This window comes from Rousettus aegyptiacus, unplaced genomic scaffold (assembly GCF_014176215.1).
Source record: "Rousettus aegyptiacus isolate mRouAeg1 unplaced genomic scaffold, mRouAeg1.p scaffold_m13_p_11, whole genome shotgun sequence".
Classification (NCBI taxonomy): Eukaryota; Metazoa; Chordata; class Mammalia; order Chiroptera; family Pteropodidae; genus Rousettus; species Rousettus aegyptiacus.
Window position 1 is genome coordinate 42,837,469 of NW_023416286.1, and position 12,302 is coordinate 42,849,770.

At 38.5% G+C, this 12,302-nt stretch overlaps 1 protein-coding gene across 10 annotated transcripts in view; it reads left to right on the forward strand.

Moving 5' to 3' along the window:
- Positions 1-12,302, forward strand: part of TACC1 (transforming acidic coiled-coil containing protein 1) — an 87,074-nt gene that overhangs the window by 51,712 nt on the left and 23,060 nt on the right. For 5 of the 10 annotated variants that reach the window (XM_036228740.1, XM_016127372.2, XM_036228739.1 and 2 more), the window contains exon 3: positions 7,909-9,001. The exons of 3 other annotated variants lie outside the window; for them this stretch is intronic. In XM_036228740.1, the coding sequence (XP_036084633.1) occupies positions 8,217-9,001 (785 nt within the window). In that variant the 5' untranslated portion in view covers positions 7,909-8,216. Of the gene's footprint in view, positions 1-7,908; positions 9,002-11,279; positions 11,316-12,302 lie in introns of all 10 variants that reach the window. 2 more of the 10 variants (XM_036228743.1, XM_036228744.1) reach the window with 1 other exon arrangement.

Genomic DNA, 12,302 nt, shown 5'->3' on the forward strand with positions numbered 1-12,302 from the left:
CTGCTGTTGCTGTGTCTGGAAGCTTCTCTCATTGCTTCTTTTTCTTTTTCCTACATCAGCTTACCAGCTCTGTGTGGGCGGTTGCTACTTTGTGAGAGGAGCAGTTGGTATTTTGAATTCTCCAGTAATTATTTCTGAAGAAATGCACATTATGGTTGTTTGGCAGCAACAGAGTGAAGTTACACAATTTCATATCTCTGAAACGAAGTCCCATCTGGTAGCATGTGCTCTTTCTCTCCTTGCTCTTCCTGCTGCAATAGCAGGGATTGTAGGAGTGCTGTGGGGAAGGCCCTCCATGATCTCTGTCCGTGGTAGGGTGTTTCTACTCCATTTGAAACTTAACCTCAGATAAATCCAGATGGTTCCAACATTCAGAGACATCTCGTGGGTGAGAAGAAAGGACTTACTCATTGTTAGCTCTACTTCTCTGGAAAAGGCTTTGGCTTCCTGGTGTGTAGACACTTCTTGAATAGTGGGCTCCACTCTCCTACCTTATCCAAGTCTTGCCCTTCAGAGGATAGGGTTTGGGTCTCTTTTAAAATAAAATAGCATAAGATGCTGGTTTGGAAATTTGAGGTACTTAATTCATTCCTAGTACAGGTCTTTTCAGTTTATCAAATGGCTTTCTGGATGATTCTTTACCTGTGGAATGTTATATTTTAGAGTGAGGCTCTCTGAGGAGTTAGGTTATCTCTGAAGAACAACATGGCACCTGGTACTCTGTCTCTTAAAAAAGCAATTAACCCAACCCCCAAATCCTTAGTTCCTGGGTAATGTTTTTGTTTGGTGTTTTTTTGGAAGGTGAGGAACAGAAGGTTTGACTGTTTATTGTCTGGGTTCAGTCAGGGGTGTGTGTGTGTTGATGTTATTTTTCAGTTTTAAGTTGTAACATCTTAAATTTCTGGCATACCTAAGAGGATGTTCTGCCTTTTCCTACCTTGACTCACCCAATTGGAACCCTGACCTGGGGCCCCAGTTGTTGTCAGGGGAATGTGAACTCTGCAGCCCACACCCTTAGGTTCTACCCAGCCTTCCTGGAAATGGCTATCTTGTTCTGTTGTCCTTCCCATGGCCATTACATAGTGTTCATTTGAACTCCATTTTAAGGCTGATTGTGCCTTGATTAAGTGACTGAGAAAATACAAATATAAAATGTATTTCAACTTTGGGGAATGAGTGGGACTGAAAACTCAAAGGCATGGAAGAAAACAAACAAACAAACCTTAAACTTGCCTAAATGCTAATATGTATCTTATTAACTGTCTCCTCAGGTCAGACCACTAGCAGAAAGGGTGACACAAGTGCCAGAATCATACTTGTTTCCTTCCTGAAGCCCTTGATTCAAACCTGGGAGAGTAGGGGGTAAGAGGGCAAGACTAAGCATCCTTTTAAAGGAGGAGAGGTCTTCCAAAGGGAAAGAGTCAAATAAAGAACAGATGTTTTTTTACAGCTGTTGTATAGCGCTGAATGACTTTATCACTAATAAGTGCTTTTTCCTTAAAAAAGATAATAACCTGAGTAGGATATCCTTTATGTATCAGGCATTTGCTCAGCAGTGGGTATTGATTGAGCATTAACTCTTTTTAGGGCACTCAGTTTCTGCTCTGGGTTACAAAAGGGGCTAGGGTTTGAGGCCCCTTACAGAGCTCAGAGTCTGTAGGGAGCTAGCTGCCTTCTATTTCCCAGGCCTCTTGGCTCACCCAGACACTTTAGCAGCAAATAGGTAGTTTTCATAGCAAATAGATAGTTTCACAAGGGCATGTCTGAGGGATGTCTTGGAAGAAAGTCAAATGTTAAAAGTTAGAATTAAACAAATAAACTACCCCCCCAAACAACAAAAAACCACAAAAGACTTTTGAGTTCGATAGTCGTCATATCTCTAGGATGGTTCATATACTTGGCTATAACTGTTGAAGAAGAGAGGAGTGATGTGGTTTTTTTTCGCCTCCTTTTGTAACTAGAATTTATTTAGAACATTGTAGGCTTCCTCAAGAGAAATTTAAAAGCCCAAATTGGTGTGATGGTGACACCTACCACCTCTCTCAAGTATTTGTCTCTACAAGTGACACACATACGAGTCTATTTAAAGCATTTTCTGCAATTTAAGTCTGTGGTGTAGTAGAAGTATTTCAGGACACTGCTCCTGCTGTTACCCTCTGAGCTTCCGTGTGCTTTTTTTTAAAAGATAGTTTTATTGAGATGTAATTCACATGCTATGTAGTTCACCCACTTAAAGGGTGTATAGTTCAGTGGTTTTTAGTACATGAACAGAATTGCATGACTATTAGGATATTGTATTACCCCTTGAAAAAATTGTAGCAGTCACCCCCCCCATTCTTCTCCCATTCTATGCTCCAGTACTACGCAACTCATTCTGCTTTGTGTCTCAATAAAGTTGCTTATTCTGAACATTTTGTATAAATATGTAATCCTTTGTGACTAGCTCTGTTCACTTACCATAATGTTTTCAAGGCTTATTCGTGTTGTAGTATATAGTAGTACTTTATTCCGTTTTTATTGTCGATTAGTACTCCACTGTATGAATATACTATATTTCGTTTACCCACTTTATCAGTGGATGAACATTTGGATTATTTCTACTTTAGGACTATTATAAATAATGCTGCTATGAATATTCATGTTCAAGGTTTTGGATGTATGTTTTCATTTCTTTTTGGATATATGCTTAGTAGTGGAATTCACTCTTTCCCTTTGAAGACCCTTCTCCTTAGTAACTATTTCTAACATTTCGAGGCCCTATCTAGCTTCCTCAGAGTGGCTGCACCATTTTACATTCCTGCCAACAGTGTATGAGGGTTTCAGTTTCTCCATGTCTTCAATAACATGTGTTATCTGTCTGAATGTAGCCATTTTGTAGGTATGGAGTGGTGTCTCCTTGCAGTTTTATTTGATTTGGTGTTGATTTGGAATTTTCCTAATGGCTAATGATATTGAGCATCTTTTTATGTATTTGTTGGCTATTCGTATATCTTTTTTTAGCAAAATGTTTATTCAGATTCTTTGCCTACTTTTTAATTGGGTTATTTATCTTTTTGTATTGAGTCCTAAGTATACTTTATGTATAAGAGATGCAAGTTCCTTATTAGATATGTGATTGTTAATGTTTTCAGTGTTTTCTCCTGTACTGTGGATCGTCTTTTCATTTTTTTGAGGATATCATTTGAAGTATACAAGTTTTTAATTTTGATGTTCAAATTATCTTTTTTTTTTTTCTTTTTTTGTCCCTTGTACTTTTTGTGTTATCTGAGAAGCCTTTGCCTAAGCAATGGTCTTGAGAGAAGTACAGGTGGAGCAGATTGGGGTTGGAAATAGGAACCCTGTGGTGAAATGGAGACAAGAGAAGTATGTAGAAGGGGATTAAGTTTTGGGTAAGAAGAAATTTTTACTTAATAAGAAGGATTCTGGGCCTCTGAATATCAGTTTTATGTCTTTATATGTTTAAATTGAATAAGGATGCTAACTTTACACACCGTTCTTCCCCTTTTCTATGTAATGTGCCTTTGAGATCCTCCCATATTAATACATACAAGTCTACTTCATTGTTAATAACCATATAGTTAGTATTCCAGTGTAATGTTGAACCTTAAATTATCTATCAGTACCCTGTGATACTTTATCATAGCACAAAAAAAACGTGTGTAGGAACCAACACTTAAGTGAACATCCTCATCCTTGTACAAATGTGTGTTTGGCCTTCTTCGTATGCATAATTAAAATAAATTCCTAGCAGTGGAATTAATCAGTTAAAGAATTTATTCATTTTGGATTTTAGTAGGTATTGCTAAGTATTTCCTGGAAGATCCCATGATAAACTTTCCATGAAATGTATGAGAGTACCCACTAGACCCCTTACCTGGCAACTGTTACTGAGCGTCATCAGTGTTTTAATTTTTATAAATCTGATGGGTTAACGATGGTATCCTGTTTATTAATTGTGTGAAATTGAACATATTTTAAAAATATATTTTGGCCATTTTTTTAATTGCTTGTTTGTACCCTTTATCATATAGAATTTATACTTTATTTCAGTTGTTCAGTGAAAGGCACCAGCGACAGTATTATTTTATACAGAAAATGGGGAGGACTTATGGTTTGATTACTCACTACCTCCAATTCTTAGAGTCCTTAGGACATGAGATTCTCTCTATGTATTCTCTTTAATTCTCCTTTTGATTGCATGAGTTTTTGACCGTAAAATGCTCTCAGTCACCATGAGTGACATAGTAGTCAGTGCTTGACCTCCTCCCTTTTCTTTCTTCATATTGGTCTCTCACTTTATACCAGGTCTTGTAGGAGGCAGCTTATCTGGTGTGTAGTGATGATGACTCTGGAGTTTCTTGCACATCTGATGTGTGAGCCTGTCTGCCAGGCCTTCACAAAACCTGACCTCTGAAGTGGGGCCAGCCCAAGGCCAAGGTCACCTGACAGCCTAGCAATTTGGCTTCCCCTTCAAATCAATGTGCTTTAAATAGTTATTAGGGGAGAAGAGCTTCATGTAAGAGTGGGAAAGGGTCTGCAGATTTAGGCCAAATTTGGCTGTTTCCTGGCCTTATCTTCACTCTGCACAGCAAACCTGAACCACCTCCAGAGAAGAAAATTATTTACTCAACTTCGTTCATAGGGGTTTCATTCTCTTCCCAGGTGGTCTGCCCAAGTGTCTTTTCCTACCACACCCAGTGTACTGACAAGACTATTTCCCCCCCTAATTTACGCTTGATGTTTAGTGTCTCTTTAGTCTGCCCTTCAGCCCAGTCTTAATGTCAACATGTATGAAGTAAGGTGACTGAATTTTCTTTAAACAAACCTATTTGAATTTGTGTTTTAGGGAATGTTCCCTCTCAGCAATTTAGTTCACACTTAAAATTGCTTAAAACAGCACTTGCAACACATTCCTTTTGAATGTTCTCAGAGGTGACAAGTTTTATTCTTTGTTTAAATTTCTTTCCCCAGTAGCTTACCAGTTTTTAAACCTCGGTGTAGTGATTGGGCGTGGGGATTGAAGTTAACTATAAAGTCATGAGAGGACCCTTTTTGAGAACCCTCAATACTGTCCTGGAGCAGTGGTTCTTAAAGGTAGCTATTGGGCTGTGGATTTTCTTCACTTGATAATGTTCTCATGTGATTTTTCATTGAGTTTCAGAGTCTTCATGGACCCTCTGAATATTTATCTGAGAACTCTTTCTGAATGCCTGTAAAAGACATTACTTTTCATGTATTTGTTCTGAGACTGTGTTTTAAGGCTTTTTTCTTAGAGTCAGACCTTGTATCTTAGACATGAATGTGAGAGATACTATTTGTGGATGTTGAGGTTAGAAAGAGGCCAGTTTGTATGTCTGTGCAATACAGGAGGTCTGTTCAAATTTTGGCAGCTTTCTCACTTTACATTTCAGGTACTTAGAAACCCATAAAAGGGACCATCTATAGCTGAAGGAGAGGAAACAGTAGACATATCTGAAAGGAGCTTGCAGAGAATGTTTCACCACAAAGTTAAAATCTGAGGAGAAAAAGCCAAGCATATTTGAAAATAATGCCAAATCTGAAGTAATATACATTGTTTTTCAAGTGGTTGCCATTTTATCTCTTCTAAAATGAGATTAAACATGTGAAAGCAGCTAGCCAGTAGGTTCTCAGTACATTAACTGATACATTTCTGAGTTTCAAAAGTATTTTGTGATAATGGCGTTGTCCCTCTTATAACGCTTTCAAGGTTTTTCATAAACTTGTATTTTAACCCTCTGTATTTTCATTATAGCAGAATGGAAATCAGAATGTCAAGCTGTTACCTCAGCCTTTAAAATTTTGGCATTCTGTGCTTTTTCTTTAAAAAATATTGTCAAGGAGGAGGAGAAAATCTCTTTTTGTATGAGAATAGTCTAGATCCTGAACAAGTGTAAGAGGCACCTACTGTTTTAGAGCATCCGTGGGTGCTTCACACAACCTTTTAGATTTAGGGGAGGTGGATTATTGAAAGGAAGAGTTTCATTAACCGCAGCAAATGTGGTAGAAGTGGAAATGTTCTATTTTTGGATTTCCTCTGTGTTTGCTTTGAATTCAGCTACTGATCTAATCTCTGTGTTCACCAAGCCTCCAGGCAATGCTGTGCTTGTCAAACTCATCAAACTCATTCTAGGGAGAGAGCTTTTTAGTACCCTGGAGGAGGGTTTTTAAGGAATTCAGGATTTTTATAAAAATGGAAGAATGAATAGAGGTACGTTTGTTATGTAACTTTTCAGATGAAAAACTGACAGCCGTGGCTAGAACTCTTAGCTGATGGAAGATTGGGAACTGAAGCCTACTGAGAATGGGTGTTTTTACTTCTTACTGAAAGTTACTTGTGGTGTGATACTTTTAGGTTAGCACTTAAGCATGTGGAGTCAGCTGGTACTGGAACACTTGCTGATTTAGAGTGTAAATGCAAATGAATCTTACTCAAACATACCTTTTTGAGTTATGTAATTAGTTTGTTTTCTTGTTTTACTTTCTCACAACTTCTCAAACTGGTTTAAGTCACTGAGCAATCCTCACCCACCCATCCCCACCTGCCCCATCAGTACTTTTTGCTGGTGACTGAAGATACTAGAGCAAAGTGAAGTCTGCAGTGATAGGTATAGGACTGGGCAAGTTTACTTACCTGGCACCTGGCCTGAGCTAGTCAAGAAATGTCTGGGCAGAATGTCTTCCTGGAGGAGCTTCTTCACTGCCTGCTCAGGCTGGGAAGCTGAATTTAAATGAGGGGTGCTTTTTCCTTCCCCATTCCACCATGGTGGGTGCCATGCTTTCTGATGCAGCAAGTCCCCAGAGCTATAGGTGGAAGCCACTGCCCAATTCCAGTCACAAAGGAGTCATGTGAAAAGATGTGTGTGTGCTTTCAAAACTCTTCCAGCGATGCTCAGTTTTTGATCCTGGATTAGAGTTAGGAAGTAGGATCTAGAGGGTCATCTCTGAGTTTCCTTAAAATGATGAGACACTAAGATAATAACCAATTTATTCAGTTTTTGATGCTACTTTATTGTTATTTTAGATTTCTAAATCAGGGAAGCACTATCTTAGTTTGTGCTTTAAAGAAATACCCTTATTATACATTCCTAAGTATAGCATTTCTCTTAATAAGACCCCAATTAAAAAGGGTCTTTATTTTTCACAAGTGATTGAGAGAATTCCTGGTCCAACTTAGAGAGAGAACTTCTAAAGGAAAAATAACTATTGTTTTATGATTCATGTTTTAGTAAAATAACGGCTATTTATTTTTAAAGTCATTTCTGTATCTGATTTTTTAAATTAGTTTTTTTATTTGATTCTTTTAGTTTTTAAGTCTACAAAGGAGTTATTCTGAGCTGGCCATGGTGGGTTTTTCATTTAATTTGGAACAGTCTGATTGTTTAAATTCTGTTCTGGGGAGGAGGGAGTACTTGTTTTTAAAATCCGAAGATTAAAATCTGTTTGCTGCATGAAATTCAGACCCTGAAACTGTCAGGCAGTTCATGGGAACTGTGTCAGCGCAAGATCAGATCCCTACACCTAAGCTGCCAGTGTCTATAGTTTCTTCCAGACCAGTTATTTTAATGTATGGACTTTTAACGTCATATGAATATGCTTTGCAGTACAGCTATGCTCTATTTAGCCTTTTCCTAAGTAGCTATATTTGGTATAGTCATTTGTATAACTTGGATAATATACATACACAGTTTGGAATGGGAAAAGTCATTTTAAGGTGTAGTACCAGCTCTTCCCTTTCAGGCTTCACTGCCATACTCACTGAACCTTAGAGATGCTTAATAAAAGCAAAAAAGGGAAGCGCATACTGTTTATGTAGATTCAGCAAGTAAGATTATTTACCAGTGCCCAAAAGATAATTCTTTAATAGATGGCTTTTGTGTTTTATTTTAGAATCACAAGAAGTTGATGAACAGCTGATAGCAGAAGTGGTTGAAAAATGTTCATCTGAGATTTGTTCTAGACACTCAGAAAATGAGGTATCACATCAGGCTATCGATTCTTACTCAGTCAAGGATTTCAGAGAAGAACCTGAACATGATATTAGCAAAATTTCAGTAGTGAGGCCATTTTCAATAGAAACCAAGAATTCTGTGGATATCTCAGCAGCTCTTGGAACGGAAGTGGCATATGGCTGTGTAACTGCAGTCACAGGTGAGGCTCTGCCTTCTAACCCACCAGAAACCATCCAGGACAAGGTGATGACAGAAGGCACCATGGGGGTTACACTGGAAGCTTCCACAGAAGCTGACCTAAAGGTTGGGAACTCCTGTCTGCAGCCTGTGCTCAGCAGAAGCAAGCTCAGAAAGCCTAAACCTGTCTCTCTGAGGAAGAAAACAATCGGCGAGTTCTCAGAAACGGAAACTACTACGGAGGGCATGCCTCTCCCCCAGGCATCCTATCTCGATGAAATGGATGGGAGCACAAATCCTTTGCTAGGAGATGCCAGGATCCACAAATTTCCCCCTGATATTAAGGAAACATCAAGCACTCCCAGTAGTGACACCAATGATTCAGGGGTCGAGCTGCTGGAGGAGTCGAGGAGCTCGCCTCTAAAACTCGAGTTTGATTTCACAGAAGATGTGGAAAATGTAGAGCCTAGGAAAGGCCTTCCAAGGAAACTTAGCAGGAAACTCGGTAACAAACTAACTGCCAAGGTACAGAAAGATGACGTCAGTAAGCCAGTAGGCGCCAAAAGTGCAGAACCACCTCCGGACCCAGCCACAGACGATGCTCCTCTTTCTCAAGCATCTTCTAAACTAGATCCTAGTCAGTGGGATAACCCCAACTTCATTTGCTTTGGGGGCCACTCCATGCTGCAGAACTCCCCTCCCCTCTCCTCTAAGGGCTCCTATCACTTTGAGGAATCTGTGGATCCTTTTAAACCAACTATGACTTTAACAAGCAATGACTTTTGTTCTCCTGATGGTAATCATGTTAATGAAATCTTAGAATCACCTAAGAAGTCAAAGTCGCGTTTAATAACGTGAGTGACGATGGGTATGGATGTTGTGTTCTGTGTACACTCTTGAGAGTTTGGCAGCTGGCCGCTTTGGGTTTTGGTGAACTGAAGTTATCGTGGAGGTGCAATGTAGCAGGCACAAAGCTTATAACTTTGTATTTCAGTCTTCACTATTCCGTCCAACTCTTATGTGGAATCAGAAATACCAAAGGTTTTCTTTTACAGATGTCTGCCTGGTTTCTGAATCCTCAGTTTATTCAGCTGAACACTTTTCTCCCTGCTCCCCCTGCCACGTTGGGTACTTTTTTCCTGTTTTTTTTTTGTTGTTGTTGTTGTTTGTTTGTTTTGTTTTGTTTTGTTTTGTTTAATGGCATGAGATAGGTAGAGATTTGATAGTCTTAAAAAATCCTGTCCGGGCAGTCAGGAATCACTTTATATATAGTGTCATGGTAGCTACCATCTTCTGATTCTCTATGGATAAAACAAGAATCCCAAGCCTACAAATTACCTGTCAAGTCCCAACAACTTGTAGAAAATGGTCCAAAAGGGTCTTACAGAAGTCCTTCACTTAAAACAGAAAGCTGTGCTTTTTGTTGGAAACACATACTACTACAAGTTGGTGAGAATTTTTGTCTTTGTGGTTAGCTTCTGGTTCTATCAGTAAGGAGGTAATTTCCAAAAAGAAACAATATTTTAAATGATGACCTAAATCTGACTAAATTAATCTTTTTTCGCGTATTGTCTCCCCTGCTCCTCTTCACTTGAGAAATCTAGAGCCACTCTTGCAATGTCCTTGGAGTTTTAGAGTGATCACTTCAGGCCATGTTCAATGTGAAGTTTCAGTTTAAATTTGTTACAAGGTTATCACAAAACTTGAGTCAATGACAATATATCCAGTTTGTGAGTGACCCAGTGACGTTTTGCTAAAAATTAGATGAGAGGCCAATGTCACGGAGGATGAAATATGAAAAGGGAGGATGAGAAGTACTATATTTCTAGTTGTCACCATAGATCAGTCAGGGAAATAATCTTCAGCATTACTGTGACTTAAAGAAAAATGCTAGATGTTGTGGTGAATTATACTAAAGGGAAAGGTTTAAAGAGCAGAGAGTATCGATCAGGACCAAAAGGCTTGAGTAATGTACGAATCAGTTCTTCAGCAACCCTAGAATGTCTAAGGGGAATAAAATGTCATTAGTAGTTCTTAATTTTTTTTTGAGTATATATGAGCAGGTTAAATGGTTGCTGAAAAATATAATTGATCAGGTATCCTCCAAGTGCTCTCTGTGGCTAAGGTTAGCTACCTTTGTCTAGATGGTACTTGGAGTACGTGTTGGCCCAGTCATTGCCTTGGTGCTTCCTGATATGGGGTATCCTAAAAATGGGGTGCTTCTGCCTAGCAAGGTTGATAAAGAGTCATTTGGGAGCCTGCCTTTCAGTTGCATTTTGAAGGCATGTAGCCAGTACATTCATGTTAGATAAGATTAAATCTGGGCCAAAGGGAGGGAAATTTATCCTATACCTTATTTTCAAAAGCAAGAAGCACCGTCGTTTGAGTACTACCACTCTCACCTGGTAGCATTTTTCTCCTGTTTTTGATGAGTGAATTTCTTGATCTAATATACCTTTAGATATTTTTAAACTCATATGCAATCAAAACTCTTGTTTCCAAGGGTGCTCAACATCTGTGTAACTCTGGGATTTTGTTTAGCAACTCCCTTCATTTAGGAAAGACTGAAAATATACATGTGGTGATAGAATCTAATGGAGAGTTAGAAGTTCTGTTAGCTGGTTACTTGTGTGACTTTTTAAAAGGTGTATAACTGGCATCTCAGATTCTTCTGTAAAATGAAGACATCATACATATCTTCTGTAAAATGGGATTTTGTGGACCAAATAAGATATATAAAAATCATTTTAAGTGTCTAAGCGATACATAACTACAGTAGATATAAGCAGATACATTTTCAACTATATTTATTTTGTGCATTGCCTTTAATCTGGATAACTAGACAGTTAAGAGTAAGCGTGCTCAGCATTGAAATGTTTATTTTTTCATCTATATATTTGCAGTTCTGAATGTTTCTAACAATTTTACTCCATTAGCGTTGAGGTTCCTGATAAATCATTCACTCACCAGTGATAACATTCATTAATATGACATTTTTAATTTGTATCTCACCTTACAGAAAGAATTTTTCGGGCTTTACATCAGACTAGAAATAAATATTCCAGGCTTTACATGATTTTTTTTCTCCATCTGTCTGTCTCTTTCCTGTCTCTAATTTTGTTGGTGCATCAGGACTACTGAACAAGTGAAATTTCTCTGTTTTCTGTTGTAAGTACTCCTGCTGTCATTTTTGTTTGTCCCTGGGACTGTTGGCAGTTCTTCTCCCACATTCCATCTTTTCATAGCATGTTGGCTTTCATTTCTGAGTTTGACCTTCTAATAATTTTTTGCATTTCATTTGCCACTTCATGAGTCAGCTTAGCCTTGCAGTTGTCTGTACCTAAAGGAGTGGAGACTGGCCTTCCCACCTTGGGTGTGAGAGCTTGCGTTCCCTGCCTTGGCACACCTCACGTGGCGCTTTGATACTGAGTGCTGGCTTGGCCCCAGGATCATCCCAGCAGTGGTTTGAGAGACTGCTCTGCTACTTAATGTTGGAAATAATTGGCTTTTTTTGATAAGATAAGGCTGCTGGGTTGGAGTAGGGCAAAATTTTACTGAGTCAACTCGAGTTTGGTGGCAGGGGTGGCACTCAAGCATTAGGAAAGAAAATCATGAACTAGATAGTTTTTGCGTACATCTGGTAACATATGCTTGCCCTTTTTTTTTTTTTTAAATTCCCCACACAAGAAAAAGTTGTAAATTATATAATTTTTGTCAGAGTGACATTACTAGAAAATTTAAGTTCATTAAAATGGAACAAAATCTAAACTAATCTTTGGATCACAAATTACATGCTAGTTTAAAAATAACAGGTAGTTCGAGCTTTCTCTAATTCCAGCCATGACATTCCTATTTTACTACTTAATAAGGATGGTAACAGTTTACAGAGATATTTTTATTTTTATACTTTCTGTTGACCACAGTTCTTCTCCGTTAGTGCACAGGTCTGGAGCTATCTTATCAGATTTCTATGGCTTTTAGTGCAATAAAGAATTTTTAAAGAATCTGGTCCAGTGTGGTAATTTTTCTAATGAATGTCAAAGCCAAGTGAGTAGGGATCAGATGAACCAAATATCTCTAGGTGCTAAAGTTGCCCTCTGAAAGGCTTTTGTAATTAAAAACTGTAGGGGTCAGAGTACTGGTGTTTTCACATTC